This window comes from Prionailurus viverrinus, chromosome B2, assembly GCF_022837055.1.
Source record: "Prionailurus viverrinus isolate Anna chromosome B2, UM_Priviv_1.0, whole genome shotgun sequence".
Classification (NCBI taxonomy): domain Eukaryota; kingdom Metazoa; phylum Chordata; class Mammalia; order Carnivora; family Felidae; genus Prionailurus; species Prionailurus viverrinus.
In genome coordinates this window covers 75,870,323-75,891,264 of record NC_062565.1, presented here as the reverse complement: position 1 = coordinate 75,891,264, position 20,942 = coordinate 75,870,323, and the positions used below count along the sequence as shown (strand labels likewise).

Genomic DNA, 20,942 nt, shown 5'->3' with positions numbered 1-20,942 from the left:
AAATACAAATAACATGAGACATGGTACTAAATAGGGATTTCAGGGAAGAGTAGCATTTGAGCCGGGTCCTGACAGATTGAAAGACTCAGAAGTGAAGGAATGAAGGGAGGTTGCTGGAGTGTGCTTGCTTCATGAGCATATATCGAGTGCACCTGTGGATTGGAGTTTAGGATGACAGAACACAGGACTAGAAAAGTAGATCGGAAGAGTCCTTGTAAGATCTCTCCACTGTGATACCATGATCTTCACTGTGAGATATACACCACCTGTTTGTAAGAAAATTATATTTAGTCTCCTCATCTGTAAAATAGAATAATAATAATACCCATCATATGTTTGTTGTGTTAAATGAAATCCTGTATGGCAAGCAGTCTCTAATGTTTCCCGTTGCAATTTATTAATATAGTTCTAGGAATTCTTCATTTTTATTATCTCTTGGATCCAACATTTATTGTCCCATGGAAATGACTTTGCTTTAATAATGAAAGTCGGTGGGAAAACAATTGATTTATCAAAAAAAATTATACACAGCCAACTTTGCTATGAATTTGAGGAGTTGGACTATGAACACAATGTTCATCTCTCTTTATTAACAGATTAAACTGGATACTGCCTTGCAAAGACTAATTTTTTTTTTTGCCTATTATTTTTTCATAATGCTTTCATTAGATTAGCATTGGTTTCTATGTAATTTAATTTATTTCCATATTTTGGGAAATTATAATCAAGTTCAGGAGTTCATCTTATAGGAGTTTCATCCTATAGGTGAAAAATTATATGAAATAAAAATTTTAGAAGAAACACATAAACAAGAAATCAGTCGCCTGCAAAAAAGATTACAATGGTATGCTGAAAATCAGGAACTTCTGGATAAAGATGCATTTCGGCTTAAAGAAGCAAATGAAGAAATTGAGAAGCTCAAACTTGCGGTAATAAGATCATTTGAGAATGTATTTCTGTAGATGTACCCCATTCAACAATTAGTTCTTCTTAGCCTTGTAAGTGTGATTAAATCAGTACTATAAACTCTGCCAATTAAAATAGATGGTTTGGGTTTGCTCACAGATGTGTAGTCTGTTTTAGAATAGACTGAGAATAAATCCAAGCTCCTTATCACAACCTGTCAGGTCCCTGTATGGTCTGAACCCTGCCTGCCTGTCTCTCCAGCCTCATCTGTATCACACTCCACAAGTCACTGTCCTGCAGCCACATCAAAACTCTCTCTGATTCTTGAACATGCCAAGCTTGTTCCACCGGTTGCCTTCACTCGATTACTCTTGGCCTATGTTCTTCCATGTCTCACTCATTCAAGTCTCAGCTCCAAATTCTACTCCTTAGAAAGACCTTTCCTGATCTTGTAATCTAATGGAGCTATCAATCCTGCCCTCTTCTGACCCTTTCACTCTATTTTCTTCTTTTTTTTAAGTGTTTGTTTATTTTGAGAGAGAGAGAGCATGCACATGCAGGCATGTGCACAAATGGGAAGAGCAGAGAGGGAGGGAGAGAGAGAATCCCAAGCAGGCTTCACACTACCAGCACAGAGCCCATCGCAGGGCTCAGTCTCATGAACCTGAGATTATGACCTGAGCAGAAATCAAGAGTTGGATGCTTAACCGACTGAGCCACCCAGGCGCCCCTGTTTTATTTTCTTCATAGCATATGTCACTCTCTGACGTTATTTTATTTACTTGTTGTTTTACTTTATTAGCTTATCATGTGTCTCCTCCATCAGAGTGCAAGCCCTGTTAAAGCGGGGACCTGGCTTATCTTGTTTGCCCTCCGTGTCTCCAGCGCAGCACCCTATCTGGGAATTAATAAATGAATGAATGACCTACCATTATGCTTCTCTCCTGGTGTTTCTCTGGTATGTTTTAAATATGCTTAACAGGTTCTTTACTTATTGACAGGTTGAGAAACTGAAAGCTGAATCTGGAAATCCATGTATTCAGCAGAAGATACGTTTAAAAGAGAAAGCAGCTGATGCCAAAAAAATTCAAGACCTAGAGCGACAAGTATGTGTTCAGGGTAAATTTTAATTAGGGCATTTTTTATACAGAGAGTTTTTGTTTTCTGCTATTTCAGTAGTTCCTACAAAACATAGTCAACCTGAAAATTCTTACTTTTATTCATTTATTTTAATATAGAACTGCCCTCTAAATATTCTTTATATATAATATTTAAAGTGACAGCCATAAAAGTAGTAAACAACATCATTTTGTACAACCTGTGGCTTTATACATGAAGAATTTTTAGGCTGCTGTGCCTCATTTGATGGTAGACCTATGGATGAAAGGTTATTTTCATTCCAGCTCTATTAGACATCTAGAAAGAAGGGAGCAGCATTTTAAAACTCTGGGTATAGAATTAGGATTCCTTCTCCTCATAAAAGTTTGGTGAGAGAGGAGTACAGGAAAGGAGACTTTTAAATTGGGAACATGTTAGAAGTGCTTGAGAAGTGTTGCAAACACCCTGGAAATAAATGGAACATTTAGCCTTCCAAAAAGCTCCGTCATTTTGAGTTCTTGCTCACCATCAAGCTTACAAGTATTCATTTTACGGTCAGTGTAGCTGGGAGACCTTTTCAAAAATTATGTTGTAATGCTTATTAGGATAAAGATTTTTTTCATTAAAGTAGTCATATGTGGGGTGGAATATTAACTTTTTCCTTTTGTTTTGAAAACTCTGTAATTTAGCATTTGTATTCATAACTCAATTATTAAAATGAAAGAAGGATTTCCAGCCCTGTGCATAAGGGAGCATAATTCTATAGTCAAGTCATGACACTTAAATATACAGTTATTATTCCATCACAAACCCAAAACTGTGAGGTCATCACTGGGCTCAATATTACCCCAGTTTTCTGAGAGAAGGAAAACTAAAAAATTAGCTTTTTGTAACTTTTACAGGACCTGTTCTTACAGTAGAAGGTATGGTCGGTAACTTGGCTTAGTAGCCAGGAGAAGAATAGGACAGAGGTATTTTAAAGAGTTAGAAGTATTCTGAAATAACTATAGTACAGGCTTGCTTGCCTATTTTTCAGTGCTTTTGATTTAGATTAGCTAATGTAGACGAAGCCATCCAGAATTGTGAGGGAGAAAAGACCAAAGCAACTACTTCCCTATTTGATGACTTTAAGAGAAATAATTTAGAAAGTTATTTTATTTACTTGTTGATTTACTTTATTAGTTTCTCTCCTCCATTGGAGTACAAGTGCTGTTAAAGCAGGGATCTGGCTTATCTTGTTTGCCTTCTGTATCTCCAGTGCAGCGCCATATCTGGGAATTAAAAAATGAATGCAGAACTAAATGTATCAGGGTGAAAACAAATGAAGCATGCTTAAAAGCAAAATTAAGACTTGAAATGGTAAATCATATTGACTAGAAATATAGCACTGAATACAATTTATCTTCCTCTTTTATTAATGCTTTCATTAAGGGGTGCCTGGGTGGCTCAGTTGGTTAAGTACAAACTTCGGCTCAGGTCATGATCTCATGGTTTGTGAGTTTGAGCCCCATGTCAGGCTCTGTACTGACAGCTCAGACCCTGGAGCCTGCTTCAGATCCTGTGTCTCCCTCTCTTTCTGCCCATCCCCCAATCACACTCTCTCAAAAATAAAAAAATAGGGGCTCCTGGGTGGCTCAGTCGGTTGAGCGACCGACTTCAGCTCAGGTCATGATCTCGCAGTCTGTGAGTTTGAGCACCGCATCGGGCTCTGCACTGACAGCTCAGAGCCTGGAACCTGCTTTGGATTCTGTGTCCCCCTCTCTCTCTGCCCCTCCCCTGCTCATGCTCTGTCTCTCTCTCTCTCTCTGTCAAAAATAAATAAACATTAAAAAATTTAGGGGCGCCTGGGTGGCGCAGTCGGTTAAGCGTCCGACTTCAGCCAGGTCACGATCTCGCGGTCTGTGAGTTCGAGCCCCGCGTCAGGCTCTGGGCTGATGGCTCAGAGCCTGGAGCCTGTTTCCGATTCTGTGTCTCCCTCTCTCTCTGCCCCTCCCCCGTTCATGCTCTGTCTCTCTCTGTCCCAAAAATAAATAAACGTTGGAAAAAAAAAATTAAAAAAAAAATAAATAAATAAATAATTAAAAAAAATAAATAAAAATAAAAAATAAAATAAAATAAAATAAATTCTTTTGTTAAAAAATGTATTGGCTTACCATTTTAGACTATATCTTTCTAAAATACTGTTTATTAATAATATTTTGTATAGTTTACTGTGTGTACATTTCAGATCTTACTCTGTTCCCATGAACATTTCCATCCTAATGATTTTAAACCTTACTATATATTTATTGTTTTAATGTTTATTTATTTTTGAGAGAGAGAAGAAGAGAGAGAGAACATGGGGAGGGGCAGAAAGGGAGGAAGAGAGAATCCCAAGCAGGCTCTATGCCGTCAGCACAGAGCCTGACAAGGGGCTCAAACTCGCAAACTGAGATCATGACCTGAGCCAAAGTCAGAGGCTTAACCGACTGAGCCACCCAGGCGCCCCTAAACCTTAATATATATTTTAAAGTAAAGGTATACCGCAGTGTATTCAGAATCATTTTGGAGCCATATTCTGAGATAGGTTAATTATAGAATAAAATATCTCATTTTCTAAATAGTTCATAATTAAAAATGGGGCCAATTAATTAGATGCCTGTTATAATGAAAATTTCAGATTATGTGCATTTTTTAATTCATACTTTTATTTAATGGAATATTCCATAGTTTAATTTCCAATGAGAATTTTTGAAAAAGCAGTTACTTTTGTGTATGGCAGCCACACGGGTATCAGTGACCAGCATTTACTCATATCAGTGACCGAAGAAAAATATTAAAAAGCAAAATTAAAGAAAATATAAAGTAAAATCTAATTTTCCCCAAAAATGTAATAAGCACTTCAAGATATCAAAATTAGGTTGAAATATTTCTTAAAATTTTAAGTGAATGCATTAGTTATAAATATGTTAAAACATTCTTTTTTTTTCTTTTATTTTTACATTCAAGTTAGCATATAGTGCAATAATGATTTCAGGAGTAGAATCCAGTGATTCATCACCTACATATAACACCAAGTGCTCATCCCATCTGTCTTCCTTAATTCCTGTTGCCCATTTAGCCCATCCACCCACCCATAACCTCTCCAACAACCCTCAGTTTTTTCTCTATATTTAAAAGTCTCTTAAAAACATTCATTTTTTTAAAATCTAGCTCTTCTCTTTTCAATATACATTTTGTATATGTGTATGTATGTACCTTTGTATGCTTAGCTCTACTTCAAATAACTAGATTTTTAATACCAGAGAAAGCGAAACTTTGAAAATGTCACAGTTGAAGTTATCAATATTTGTATCTGGATATATTTCAATTTATGGTACATATATGAAAGTGCAAGCAGTCTTCATGACTGGAAATATTTACTATAAATGTTATAAATGATGAACAATATTCAATGCCTAACATGAACAATATTCAAGTTATATATAGGATTTTAAGTACCAGCAATGCATCTTGCCTTAGGGAGGGTAGTTTTTGAGACCAGATCGTAATAAAAGCCAACATTATCAAGCCCTCACTGTATACCGGATGTTCTGCTAAGCACTTTACTAAGATAAATGTCATTTGATCCTCACTTAAGTGTGCCAATGCCATGAAATTGGTATTGTCATTCCCATTTTACCAGTGAGGCAAAAGAAATGTAGTTTGAGGAGTAGACACAGGTCATAAAGCTGGTGGCACAATCTGAACTCCAAACAAGCTCTAACCAGTGCACTAGACTGCCTCTCAGGTGCTACTTTATTTTATTGTATGCTCAGAGGTAGAAAACTATTCAATAAAGAATTTAGTATTTTAATATATGTTTTCAAACACATCTAAACTGTAATTTAACAAAAACAGGTATAAACATATGTACATATATAATAGCAAGCTCTAATTTCTGTAGACCCTGCACAGTTCTTTCTCACAAAAAGACCATAAAATATGTTATTGCTTAATAGACTAAATGAAAAGTAGTGTTTTGTGAAGACTTCATTAAATATCATCTAACCCTCCTTGCTTTCTAATTGAAAGACGTAACTGTAATTTTAAAAATAGATTAAACTTGGGGCACCTTGGTGCCTCAGTCGGTTAGACGTCTGACTTCGGCTCAGGTCATGATCTCACAGTTTGTGAGTTTGAGCCCCGTGTCAGGCTCTGTGCTGACAGCTCAGAGCCTGGAGCCTGCTTCAGATTCTGTGTCTCTGTCTCTCTCTGCCCTCCCCTGCTCGTGTTCTGTCTCTCTATCTCTCTGTCTCTCTCTCAAGAAATAAACAATACCAACACAACAGAAAGAAAAGCAATAATAGAATATTATGGGCAATTATATGCCAATAAAATGGGTAATCTGGAAGAAATGGACAAATTCCTAGAAACATATACACTACCAAAACTGAAACAGGAAGAAATCGAAAGTTTTAACAGACCCATAACCAGGAAGGAAATTGAATTAGTAATCAAAAATCTGCCAAAAAACAAGAGTCCAGGGCCAGATGGCTTTCCGGGCGAATTCTACCAAACATTTAAGGAAGAGTTAACACCTATTCTCTTGAAACTGTTCCAAAAAATAGAAATGGAAGGAAAACTTCCAAACTCTTTCTATGAAGCCAGCATTACCTTGATTCCAAAACCAGACAGAGACCACGCTAGAAAGGAGAACTATAGACCAGTTTCCCTGATGAACATGGATGCAAAAATCCTCAACAAGATATTAGCCAACCGGATCCAAAAATACATTTAAAAAATTATTCACCATGACCAAGTGGAATTTATACCTGGGATGCAGGGCTGGTTCAATATCTGCAAAACAATTAATGTGATTCATCACATCAATAAAAGAAAGGACAAGAACCATATGATCCTCTGAATTGATGCAGAGAAAGCATTTGACAAAATACAGCATCCTTTCTTGATAAAAACCCTCAAGAAAGTAGGGATAAAAGGAGCATACTTCGAGATCATAAAAGCCATATATGAATGACCCAATGCTAATATCATCCTCAATGGGGAAAAATTGAGAGCTTTCCCCCTAAGGTCAGGAACAAGACAGGGATGTCAGCTCTCACCACTGTTATTCAACATAGTATTGGAAGTCTTAGCCTCTGCAATCAGACAACACAAATAAAAGGCATCCAAATCGGCCAGGAGGAGGTCAAACTTTCACTCTTTGCAGATGACATGATACTCTATATGGAAAACCCAAAAGTTTCCATCAAAAGACTGCTGGAATTGATTCATGAATTCAGCAAAGTTGCAGGATATAAAATCAATGCACAGAAATTGCTTGCATTCCTATACACCAACAATGAAGTGACAGAAAGAGAAATCAAGGAATCGATCCCATTTACAGTTGCACAAAAAACTGTAAAATACCTAGGAATAAATCTAACCAAAGAGGTGAAAAATCTACACACTGAAAACTATAGAAAACTTATGAAAGAAATTGAAGAAGACTCAAAAATTGGAAAAAGATTCCAGGCTCCTGGATAGGAAGAACAAATATTGTTAAAATGTCAATACTACCGAAAGCAATCTACATATTCAATGCAATCCCTATCAAAGTAACACCAGCATTCTTCACAGAGCTAGAACAAATAATTCTAAAATTTGTATGGAACCAGAAAAGACCCTCTATAGCCAAAGCGATCTTGAAAACCAAAGCAGGATGCATCATAATCCCAGACTTCAAGCTATACTACAAAGCTGTAGTCATCAAGACAGTATGGTACTGGCACAAGAACAGACACTCAGATCAATGGAACAGAATAGTGAACCCAGAAATAGACCCACAAACGTATGGCCAACTAATCTTTGACAAAGCAGGGAAGAATATCCAATGGAATAAAGACAGTCTCCTCAGCAAGTGGTGCTGGGAAAACTGGACAGCGACATGCAGAAGAATGAACCTGGACCACTTTCTTACACCATACACAAAAATAAAAACATGGATGAAAGACCTCAATGTAAGACAGGAAGCCATCAAAATCCTCAAGGAGAAAGCAGACAAAAACCTCTTTGATCTTGGCCACAGCAACTCCTTACTCAACATATCTCCAGAGGCAAGGGAAACAAAAGCAAAAATGAACTACTGGGACCTCATCAAAATAAAAAGCTTCTGCACAGTGAAGGAAACAATCAGCAAAACTAAAAGGCAACCAACAGAATGGGAGAAGATATTTGCAAATGACATAGCAGATAAAGGGGTAGTATCCAAAATCTATAAAGAACTTACCAAACTCAACACCCAAAAAACAAATAATCCAGTGAAGAAATGGGCAAAGACATGAATTGACACTTCTCCAAAGAAGACTTCCAGATGGCCAACCGACACATGAAAAAATGCTCAACATCACTCATCATCAGGGAAGTACAAATCAAAACCACAATGAGATACCACCTCACGCCTGTCAGAATGGCTAACATTAACAACTCAGGCAACAACAGATGTTGGCGAGGATGCGGAGAAAGGAGAACCCTTTTACTCTGCTGGTGGGAATGCAAGCTGGTGCATCCACTTTGGAAAACAGTATGGATGTTCCTTAAAAAACTAAAAATAGAACTACCCTACAACCCAGCAATTACACGACTAGGCATTTATCCACGGGATACAGGTGTGCTGTTTCGAAGGGACACATGCACCCCCATGTTTATAGCAGCACTATCAACAATAACCAAAGTATGGAAAGAGCTCAAATGTCCACCGATGGATGAATGGATAAAGAAGATGTGGTATATATACATACAATGAAGTATTACTTGGCAATCAAAAAGAATTAAATCTTGCCATTTGCAACGATGTGGATGGAACTGGAGGGTATTATGCTAAGTGAAATTAGGGAAAGACAAAAATCGTATGATTTCACTCATATGAGGACTTTAAGAGACAAAGCAGATGAACATAAGGGAAGGGAAACAAAAATAATATCAAAACAGGGAAGGGGACAAAACAAAAGAGACTCATAAATATGGAGAACAAACTGAGGGTTACTGGAGGGGTTGTGGGAGGGGGGATGGGCTAAATGGGTAAGGGGCACTAAGGAATCTACTGAAATCATTGTTGCACTATATGCTAACTAGTTTGGATGTAAAGTTTAAAGCATAAAAAAATTAAAAATAAACATTAAAATACTTAAAAAAATAAACTTCAGTTGGAGGGGGACATTTGTAGGAGGGTTGGGGTAGGGTGGAGATTGTTGCACATAGGGGCAGGTGCTTAGGAAGCTGTGTGTTTATTGTACAAATTCTGTACATTCATATGCAGAAGTAATTTTTCAATCAATAGATAGTATAAATACAATCATCAAAGGGAGTCTGTGGGAAAAAGGGAAGGGAAAAAGCTTTCTCTTCAGAAAGATTGGTTATTACTAGTAGAGTAGAAAGTCCCAAGATCTGTTTCAGATAAATGTAAGAGGATTTCTGTAAATTAACCAGTAACCAGTACTAAATTAGACATTAAACTATAGGGTTTTAAAATCAGATAATCTAGGTATGTAAAATTTGATATTAATCTGTGTTTCTGTGAATATGATTCAGTCTTGTGATGTGATATAAACATCTCTTTGAAATCTAGACATGACTGATAGAGCATAATCTCAATTTATACATGAAACTGCTTAATTTTAATATATTTGTGATCTTACATATATGCAAAAATATTTTACTAGGTTAAGGAAATGGAAGGAATTCTAAAGAGAAGATATCCCAATTCTTTACCTGCTTTAATACTGGCTGCATCAGCAGCTGGTGATACAGTGGATAGAAATACAGTGGACTTTATGGAGAAAAGGATAAAAAAACTAGAGGCTGATTTGGAGGGCAAAGATGAAGAAGCAAAGAAAAGCCTTCGTACCATGGAACAACAGTTCCAGAAGATGAAGGTGGGTGCCATCTAGCCATGGACATGGGGCTCAGATCTCAAGGTTTCAGTATTGTGGGAGCTGGGCACTTAGGTCTCATTTTTACAAATAATTGTAAACATCCTTCCCTGTAAAACCTTTACCATGCATGTCAGTAGATGCAAAAGAAACCTAGACCCATCCTATCTTTCTTGCTCTCCTTTATCTACTTTTCTTTTTATTTCAAGCGTAGAAAATCAAGCACAGTGTTCCTCTCAGTGATGCTAGAATTAGTGGTAATCAAGTTATGAAAAGGCAAAGTAAAACATGTCTGGTGTATATTCAGTATAAAATTGTTTTTTAGTTACCATGGGTGAAAATACTTTTTTGAGGGATGCCTGGGTGGTTCAGTCGGTTAAGCAGCCCTCTCTTGATTTTGGTTCAAGTCATGATCTCAAGGTTCATGAGATCAAGCCCCATGTTGGGATCTTGCACTGTGGTGTGGAGCCTGCTTGGGATTCATTCTCTTTCTCTCTCTCTCTCTCTCTCTCTCTCTCCCCCTCCCCCTCTGCCTCTCCTATCCCTGTTGCATGTGCTCTCTCTCTCTCAAATACACATTAAAAAAAAAGAAAATACTTTCTTGAAATTTCCCTAGACAAGGGGGAGGAAATGAGACAGGAGTATCTTTGGAGTAGAGCAGGGAGCAGGGCAATGTTGGTTGAAAATGTCTTAACTTTCTGAGTTTTTTAATCCTTTGTGAGGAATGAATTAGAAAATACAAGTAGTAGGATGACCAAGTATGAAAGAAGATGTGATATTTAATTTACTTTTAAAAATTTGTTTAGCACACAGTTTCTGCAGTAATTCTTGCTAGATGCTTTCACGAACATTTTAGTTCATCCTGCATCATCCTTCCAATCACCAGTGAGAAACAGATATTGCTACTCTGCTTCACAGATGAGGGAACGGATGTTCACAATTTAATTTCTTGCCTGAGGTGCTATTGCTGGTGAGTGACAGAGGCCTCAAATCCACAGGCCACAGATTTCTATCTTGAGAGAAGCAACAGATGATAGAATATTAGATTCCAGAAACAGTAAAAGGTTGAAAACCTGGAAGAATATTGGCCTGCTAGTTAAGGTCATGTCAGGGAAGTTGGCTTTACTTTATTTCATACTCTTTCAAATCTCTCAGCCCCCTACCTGGTTTTCTTTGTTCTCCTGTCCTAAATTCCAAGGCGTACTTCTCTTTTAACTACCCTCTTTTCAACCATACTTACCTCCCTTACCTTCTGCTCCAGCTCACCCATCTCTTCCTCTGCTCCTCCTCTCACACAGATCTCTATGAGGAGGTGGCATAGATGAGAGAGGAGAGCTGTCACGGTGTCTAGGTGTCTGATCCTAGGAATTTGCTCGGTGCTACTTGGCAATCCTCTTGCTGTGACTGATCAGTTTCTTCCATTCCCCTAAACACTCACCACAGACCTCCTTCCATCAGGTTCATGTGACCCCCACACCACCTTTAGCAGACTGCCTCCTATCCATAGGAGACTGTGGCATGATGGAAAACACACAGGCTTTCTAGGATCAGACCAACCTCCAGTCCCCAGACCGGACTTTGTGCTAGTTACTTTACCCTCTGAGCCTCTGTCTCCTCATATGTAAGAGGAGTTGTTATCTACAACTGACTTATTGCCAAGTATGCCACTTTTTCTCTTGAATTTCTTTCAGTTCCTCTGTTCCTTTTCATCACCGTGTTACTCGGCTGCCATCATTAAGAAACAATGACCTGGATAACTATTGTAATCTCCTGACTAGTTTACACATACCCACATCACTCCATCCTCTAATCAGCTCTTGATGCTAAAGCCAAAATTATATTTTCATATCTGTGTCTTATACACACATACACACACACACACACACACACACACACACACACACACACACCTACCTTTATTTATATCCCTCAATAACTTCCTGTTCCTCTTAGGTTAAATAAATGGCCTATAAATCCATGTATAGCCACACCCCTCTTGCTGTCCAGTGTGTTCTCACACTGCTTTCTCATCCAGTCATATGTGTTTCTCCTACTTGCCATGTTTCCTGCAGCCACAGAAGTTTGTACACTTACCTCTGACTGGTATGCACTGCCCACCTCTTTCAGTTGAGATGTTCCTGCCCTTTAGCTCTTAATCCAAGCATTGCTACTCCAGTGAAACCTTCGTGGACTCCCTGGTAGACAAATTATCTTATAGGCACTTTCCATGCACTTCTCCATTGTGTCTACCATGTTCACAGCTTTTTTGATTGGATCATGAGTGATCTCTCTCCCCATCTAGCTTCTGACTTCGTGATGGCTGGAACTGTTCTGCTTTTACTCACCATTGTGTTCCGTCATTCAAGACACAGAGTAGATGTTAAAATATTTTAATTAGTTAATCCTTAATTCATAGGATATTGGGAGGATTGAGTGGCAAAATATATGTAAAGCCCCACGGCCTTATGTGGAGTATAGCAAACATTCAATAAATGATTATAGTAATTACAGCTACTATTAACATTCCAGTGACCACATAGAGGCTAGAATTCCAACTCTCTACCTGATTTTTATATATCTAAATCTCTTCACCCTGATTTTTCTCTTTTTGTGCTTCCTTAGCCCGTCCCATTCCTGTCTCTGCTCACTCTTTATCACTTCTTCCTTTCATTCTGGTTCCCAATACACACCAAGCATTAGATTGCCTTTGCAGGTGTTCTTCCTACTTCCGTAATGTCCCTGCTTCCACTTATCCCCAAATTTACATTCCTCTCTCAAGCCCAAACCTAAATGTGCTCCCTCTATTCACTCTTCCCCCTTCTCTCAGGCACACAGGGGGAGCCTCGTCCTCTTTGCACCATATTCATAGGCCCATTATCACAGTTATCATAGGACACTGAAATTTTCCATCGCTCTCCTGACCAGGCTATAAACTGTTTGAAGGCATGAGCTGGACTTCTTTATCTGTAGAATCTGGTACAGTGCCTGGCACACAGTGGTAGCTCAATAAATATTCATTGAATGAATGAACACTGCTGTGCCCCCTCTGCAGAGTAACCTGCTTAGGTTATTTTGTTTATAATAATAAAGCTGCAGTGTGACAAATCCAAGCTGACTTACTCCCTATGAGATTCCTAAATTGATACTAGCAAGTTGAAAACGAGCTATCTCTTAAAGATTTCAGCGCCCCCGATATCTTTCCCTGTTTATCCTCAGTATAGTTTGTCAGTTTGCATAGAGAAAGGTACACAATAATAGGTTTGATTGTGATACTTAAAATAAGTTTTGGGGTGTACAGAAACGTGTTATATAATGTTTATAAAGCAACACGTTAATTATTAAATTATACAACATATTGAGAACATATAACGTTATGCTCTTTAAAGATTAGGACTTCAGCCCATTGGACTGACTCAGGGAACAGAGCTAGAAGCATCAGAACATGTAATGAATGCCTGAATGAAGGAATAGGTAGGACCTAGTAGAATGCTGGGCTTTGGGAACAAGTGATATGCTTAGCAGTGGTTTGACGTTACATGGATTCCTTTCTGCAGATCCAGTATGAACAGAGACTAGAGGAGCAGGAGCAGCTACTTGCCTGCAAATTGAAGGAAGCACCCCAGAACCAGCCTGACAGCTCCTCTAGGGTTGAAGCACTAGAGAAGGAGCTCGACAACATCAAGGAAGCCCATCAAATCACTGTAAGAAACCTTGAAGCTGAAATAGACATTCTTAAACATCAGAATGCTGAATTGGAACTCAAGAAAAGCGATAAAGAAGGTAACGATTTCCAGTCTATAGAACTCCAGGTAGAACAGGCTCATGCTAAAGCTAAACTGGTGCGACTCAACGAGGAGCTGGCTGCAAAGGGGAGAGAAATACAAGACCTTTCAAAAACTGTGGAGAGGCTCCAGAAGGAGAGAAGGATGATGCTGTCTAATCAGAACTCTAAGGGTAGAGAGGAAGTGACTGCAAAAAGGGGGAAGAAAGATGGTTTGCATTCAGGTAAAGGAAGTGCTAACGCATTCCCTGGAACTCTGGATGGCAAGCGTTACCAACCACACACTTTTACTGATTCCCATGTTTCAGAGGTTTTACAAGAAAACTGCAGATTGAAAAATGAACTGGAGAGATTAATTGTGGAGAGGAATGAGCTGAAGATGAAATCTGAAGCAGCAGTGACCCAATTTGAAAATTCCATGAAAAGGTAAAATGTGAATTTGTAAATATATGGGGATATAAAAAGATAAAAATGCCAAAATTATAAGATAGATTTCCTCTAGATTATCAATTTTACCCTCAACTGAATTCATCACCAAATTTTATGAAGTTGTATTGCATTGCTAAGCATAGATCTCTTTCAGAGTAGGATCCTCTACCTGTTGAAGGCCAAATCCTGATAAGCCTGAATCTCTGTGTCAGCCCAAACCATGTGCTTGGGCTGACTGATCTTGTCTTTCTGCAGTTTTCCAGATGGTGTTAATAAGCTGACCCACTGGGCCTTCTTATAAATGAATGTCATCATTTATGACTGCCATGGGCAGACTGCAGAAAACTGCTATTATTAAAACTAGCTGACATTCTAAGAGGAAAGGTCCTGTTTTCCAAAATAACTCTTAAAGTTAATCTAGTGATCACATCCATTCATGCCTTAAAGAGCTTTTGTGCTCATTCCTTCTCAGAGTCACCAGGTACTGTATACTGTCTTTCCTCTGAGCCTTCTAACATGCTCAGATCTTTTTGTCCATCATCAAACCAAGTCTCTACTCATCTTTCTGTCAGGAACACTTTTCCACAAGTAACGTCTTATTTGCAACTCACTTCCTCTTAACCGGGACTCTTATCCTCAGCACTCTTTTAAATGTGATCTCTCAGTAGTGCTTTCCTGGTCCAGTGGTGTTTTCTCCATTTTCACTCTCCTTGACATTGTTCTTTCTTGAAATGGTTTCCTCCCATAACCTCCATGACTCACACTAGGGAGTGTGACTAGTACGCCTCTCCTGTACCTTTAACGACTCCTGACTCTTCATTCTCCTTCCACAAAAACCAGACTTCTACCAGGGTTTATTTTCAACTTTCTGTTTATTCTCTGTTCTTTATCCATTGCTAAATTCATGTATTCTTATGGCTTCTATGAACCACCAACCCGATTTACTTTTCAAGGCTGTTTTCTTCCCTGAGCTCAGATGTTAAATCTACTGGGGTTTTTTGGATTATTCCTCTTGGACTCAGTAGTATCTCAAATTTTATTCCTTTTTTTACCTATAAACTAGCTCCCCTCACAGCTTCCCCATCTCCATCTAGCACCATATTTTTTCAGTTGTCAAGTCCAGCTTTTACCTCCTTTATTTCTTGGGCTCACAGTTTATGGGGGTGCTCCCTTATAAATAGGTCTCCTTTCACTTTCTACCTTACTGTAGTGCAGCCTTACTTGCTTTACTACAGCATCCCACCCTATCTCCCTGATTTTAGTTTCTGTCTCCCTTAATCATTTTGCTTAAAAACCATTAATATTCTTAAATATCCCTGTATTTGAGTTACTCTGCCCTCCACTGAATCCCAGCTTCCTGAAGTATCACGACTAACTTACTCCATGTGGCTTCTCAAGTGCCATCACCATTACAAGACTTCTGTGTGGGCCTTAGTTGCTGAAAGTCTTTACTACATTTTGCTCGTTCATGTTTCAAGTGCTACCTCTTCCACAAAATATCTCCTAGAGCCTCTCAGGAAATTTCCTGCTCTCACTTCCAACTCCTCCATAACTTATATACCATGTGCCAGTATTGAATATCAAGAAAGCACTAATCAGACAATGCCTGGTAACTCCTTGAGAACTGATATAAAATTATACTTCTTTGCAACGTGGTAAAGGAGCAGAGTGAGCATAGCAAGCACCAGACAAATGCTTATTGAATGATGGGCAGCTGTGTCTGAATGCTTCCAGATTGAAACCTTGTGTTTTTAGTTCTCAATGTGATAATAAAAGCTATTTGGAAAGAATTGCATTCTTTCCTAGAAAAAATGGAAATTTATCCTATAAATTTTCCTATATATAATTTATATATATATAAATAATATATAATTATAATAAATAATATATATATATAATTTATAATTTTTTAGTATTAATCTGTTTTTCAGGCAGCTCTGGGCCTGATAAGTAAAGAATAACCTTTCCTAATCCCAGATTTACGCCAGTGGGGTATTTTGTTTATTTGGTTTTTTGTTTTTTACTTCAGTTGTGTCATAAGTGCTTTAGATTTTTATGCTTTTCCATACTGTTTCCATGAATAAATGTTCATATAGTCAAATAAGCAACTGATAAATTTGTTTATAGCAACAGTGAGTCACTAAATATCTGCTTTGAATAAAATCCTATCATTTTTTGGGGTGCGTGGGTAGCTCAGTCACTTGAGCATTTGACTTCAGCTCAGGTCATGATCTCACAGTTTGTGGGTTCAAGCCCCACATTGGGCTCTGTGCTGAACACTTGCTCAGAGCCTGGAGCCTGCTTCAGATTCTCTCTCTCTCTCTCTCTCTCCCTCCCTCCCTCCCTCCCTCCCTCCCTCTCTCTCTCTCCCTCCCTCTCTCTCTCTCTCTCTCTCTCAAAAATAAATAAACATTGGGGCGCCTGGGTAGCTCAGTCAGTTAAGTGTCCAATTTCAGCTCAGGTCGTGATCTCACGGTTCGTGAGTTCGAGCCCTGCGTCCGGCTCTGGGCTGACAGCTCAGAGCCTGGAGCCTGTTTCAGATTCTGTGCCTCCCTCTGTCTGCCCCTCCGCTGCTTGCAGTCTGTCTCTCACATTGTCTCAAAAATAAATAAACATTAAAAATAAATAAATAAACAAACATTTAAAAATAATAATAGGGGCGCCTGGGTGGCTCAGTCGGTTGAGCTTCTGACTTTGGCTCAGGTCATGATCTCGCAGTCAGTGAATTCAAGTCCCGCATCAGGCTCTGTGCTGACAGCTCAGAGCCTGGAGCCTGCTTCAGATTCTGTCTCCTTCTCTCTCTGCCCCTCCCCCACTTGTGCTCTCTCTCTCTGTCTCTCAAAAATAAATAAACGTAAAAAAAAATTTTTTTTAATAAAAAAGTAAATAAACAAAAGAAGATAAAATATTAGGCCCTTGCTTTAAATCCAGACAGAACATTTAGAACCTTCCATTCTCTCAGAAAGTACAGCCCCAGGCTAGGGAGCCAGTGGAAGGCCCAGATTTTGAGGTCTAACACTGTGCTGGGCTTGAACCCCAGCTCTGCAACTTCCTAATCTGAACTCCAGAGACATCACTCTTTCCAAAACTCAACTCTGCCCTTATAAAATTCAGTAAATAATAGTGAGCTCATGGTGTGGTTGTAAGAACTCACAAGCAATAATGTATAAAGCACCTGACAAAGTGCAGTAAGTAATGGTGTTCTTTCCCTATGCCTCTTTAATTTCCAAGCTTCCTACACTATTTTTATGCTAACTCTGAATTGAAGAGCTGTTTTTATGTGTGATTTTGTTTGATTTGCTCTACAGGGTCAAGGAAGATACTGCAGCACACATTGCATCTCTCAAAGCATCTCATCAGAGGGAAGTAGAGAAACTCCTTTGCCAAAATGCAGTAGAAAATTCTTCTTCCAAAGTAGCTGAACTAAATCGTAAAATAGCAACTCAAGAGGTAGACAACTTTAACAAACTTTCCTTGGCTTTAAAATTATTTTTTTCAGGACTGTTACAGAACATTTAACTTCACTTTCTAGTAGAAATGAGAAAATATTGACTTGATTTTTTTTTAGTAGGAGAGGATGCCATTACCATTTAACTATTCTACTTTAAAACTATTCTCTCTAAATAAGTGGTTTCACAGTTTTGTCCCTGTATTTTTCAAATAGTTCTTCTCCTAAGTCATTTGTAACAAATGGTAGAAGTATGGTCAATCACATTTTGTGGTTGAGAACTGAGTACTTGAATGTTGAATCATTTCCCTCTACCCAAGTCCCAGCTGACAAGTAATTATCCTAGTCATTCTCTTGCCCATTTATCTTTCATTCATTAAACAAATAATGATTCGGGGTCTATAGACAATGAAGCACTAGGGATAAAATAATGAACAGAGATATGCACACAGCTTGTAGCCATTATGAAACAGTCTTCTTAGAATTATGACAGAATATGCTGAAAGCTCATCCACATTTCTTTAAAAAAGTGTATCTTCCTTTTTGGTTAGTGTGTATATCTTCAAGGAATATCTATGCTTATCTACTGTGATGGTAGCAAGTTGAAAAAAACAGCATTAAAATAGAATTTGTATCTGCAACTTACTTTCAAATGGTGTATCCCAGGAAAAGAAAGAAAAATAAGGCAAATATGGCAAAAATGTTAGCAGTTGGTAAATCAAATTAAAGAATATAGGTCCACTGTGTTCTTTTCTCTAGGTTTTAATTTTTAAAAACAAGCTGAGGGAGAAAGACTTCAAGAAACAATTATCTTACCATTATTTCTCCCTTTAACAATCATTTAATAGTATCTTGATTAAAAACAAATTGCTCAACTAAGAAGTTTAAGTATGGACTGGGTATTAGATATTATGAGATTATTGTAAATTTTTTAGGCATAAAAATGTTGTTGAGTGGCTTAACCAGTTAAGCATCCAACTCTTGATTTGGGCTCAGGTCATGATCTCATGGGGTCGAGCCCCAAATTATAGTTCTGCACTGAGTGTGGGATTCATTCTCTCCCTTTCTCTCTGCCTCTCCTACTCATGGATGTGCGTGCACACACACACACACACACACACACACACACACACACACACACTTTCTCTTTCAAAATAAATAAACATTAAAGAAAATGCTGTTGTGGTTTTGTGAGATGTCCTTGTAAAAAGATGCATGTTGAAGCATTTGGGGTATTTTAGTGTGAAATGAGGTCTGTAATTTAAATTCAAACAAAGAACTTTGACTGTTTTAATATTTCAATGAGAAAGTGCTTTTTATTTTTTTTTTAACATTTATTTATTTTTGAGAGAGAGAGGGAGAGAGAGAGCGCGCGAGAGCATGAGTGGGGGAGGGGCAGAAAGAGGGAGAGACACAGAATCCGAAGCAGGCTCCAGGGTCTGAGCTGTCAGCCCAGAACCCATGAACAGCGACATCATGACCTGAGCCCAAGTCGGACGCTTAACCGACTGAGCCACCCAATCTTTGTACAGCAGTTGCAGATAACTTCTCTGGCTTTTTTCCCCATAGGAGTAGGGTGTCAGTGGGCAGTATAAACATTATATCAAGTTATTATATATTATGTAGTTGGGAGAGGTGGGAAAAGTAGTGTCATTATGCCATAGTGCCTGCCCTAAGTGTTACTTTCCCAGAGTTCTAAATGTAATATTGTAAATTATAAGTTAAATGGAAGTCAGCATAGTCTGATGGTAAAAACAGTAAAAGTATTAGAGGTAATAGATGCATATTTTCCTAAGTTTTAAGATCCTTGATGAAAGTATCTATTTCAGGTTGCCAAAAATATATAAGCATGACATTTATTTCATGCTTATTAATAGGCTTGTGCTATTATTCTACTTAATCACAAAGTAATAAAGACAGTATTGGCTATCTTCAAAATGCTTAGACTTTACAGAGGTTTATTTTAAAAGGTATTTTTCAGGCCTTCAGAAGAAAAGTATTAGAGATAAAGAAGCCAAGTAGTTACACAGCCATTATTTGTCATACATGTGATACTTTCCATTAAATATTGAAAGAAAATAATGACTGTATTCAATCAGCTTAATTTATTCAATGAACTTGATTCCTGTGACATTTTATTTTTGTTAGAATTTGGTAATTTAAAAATATTAGGATTTTTTTTTGCTACAAAAACACGTCATTAGTTGGTTTTCTGATATTTTTCAAATAATGTTTGAGAAGACTTCTATTAACTCAGTACTTCTAACATAATTTCATAGGTACTTCTAAAACATTTCCAAAATCAAGTTAACGAACTGCAGGGTAAACAGGAGTCTCTGGTAGTTTCTCAAGTTCGAGAAGAAATCTTACAGAAAGAGGTAAGAAGTAACAAAAATATTGTACTAAAAAGCTGTTTCTTAGCCATTTCAATCATATTCTTATTTTTGTATTAATTTTTGTTAACTTAAATGTATAAATGGAAATAACCTGAAAGTATCACATCAAAAAAATAATAACTTGTTTATGGTAAGTCTGCTTTGCCCAGATGAAACTCTTCAATGGGTAAATAAGTTTCTTATATATTTGTATTTGATTTTGAGATTTTTCTGGGCAGTGGGGAAATAGGGAGAGGGGCATTTGGTTCTTTTGATTGTTTTAGGAGGAAAAATTGGATGGTTAAGGTCATTTTTGTATTAAGTACTTGATACTGTTAAGAAATAACTAAAGTAGTCATTACAGTGATGCTGGATCCCCAGTAACATTATAGGAGATAGATCTTTCTGGAAACTCACCGTTTTTATTACTCTAAGATCGCTTTGATTCTAGAAAGTGTAAAACACCAGACAACTGTGCATTCCATTCTTTGAAGTGTATCCACCACATTTTATTATTCAAGAATTTATTAAACCATACAGGAAAAACATAATTGCATTATGAAAAGATTAATATAAAAATACTCCACAGTTACATAACTGTCAATTTAAAAAATCTTGTTTCAGTAATTGAAAGGCTGTGGTTCAACATGTGCATTCTTTTCAGTGTTTAAGATGTACATAAACTTTGTTGTATAAGCAATAAGTTAACAGAACTTCACAGACCTAAGGTAAAATTTTGGGGAAAAGCAATAAAAGGAAGTATGTTCTAATGTTTGCAAGATAAAGATTAAGGTCACTTTTAGTTAAGTTACAGTGTGTTCTTAGTTTAAGAATAGCTAAAATAGTTTGGAAATAAAAAAGCTGCAATACATGATTTTCAAGCCTGTTTACTAGAAAACTAAAACACTCCATCTTTTGAATGAAATGACAATCTGCCTTTCAATAAGCAGTATATCTATAATAGTTATGTTAACAGGGCTTATTTATTCCCACTACTGATAACCTCCTGAGGG

General features: G+C 37.6%; 1 protein-coding gene across 5 annotated transcripts in view; it reads left to right on the top strand.

Annotated features, from left to right (window-relative positions):
- Positions 1–20,942, top strand: part of CEP162 (centrosomal protein 162) — a 117,268-nt gene that overhangs the window by 71,246 nt on the left and 25,080 nt on the right. For 2 of the 5 annotated variants that reach the window (XM_047860646.1, XM_047860647.1), the window contains exons 20-25: positions 766–929; positions 1,908–2,012; positions 9,687–9,899; positions 13,451–14,103; positions 17,415–17,556; positions 19,834–19,932. In XM_047860646.1, the coding sequence (XP_047716602.1) occupies positions 766–929; positions 1,908–2,012; positions 9,687–9,899; positions 13,451–14,103; positions 17,415–17,556; positions 19,834–19,932 (1,376 nt within the window). The remainder of the gene's footprint in view (positions 1–765; positions 930–1,907; positions 2,013–9,686; positions 9,900–13,450; positions 14,104–17,414; positions 17,557–19,833; positions 19,933–20,942) is intronic. The other 3 variants (XM_047860648.1, XM_047860650.1, XM_047860649.1) reach the window with 3 other exon arrangements.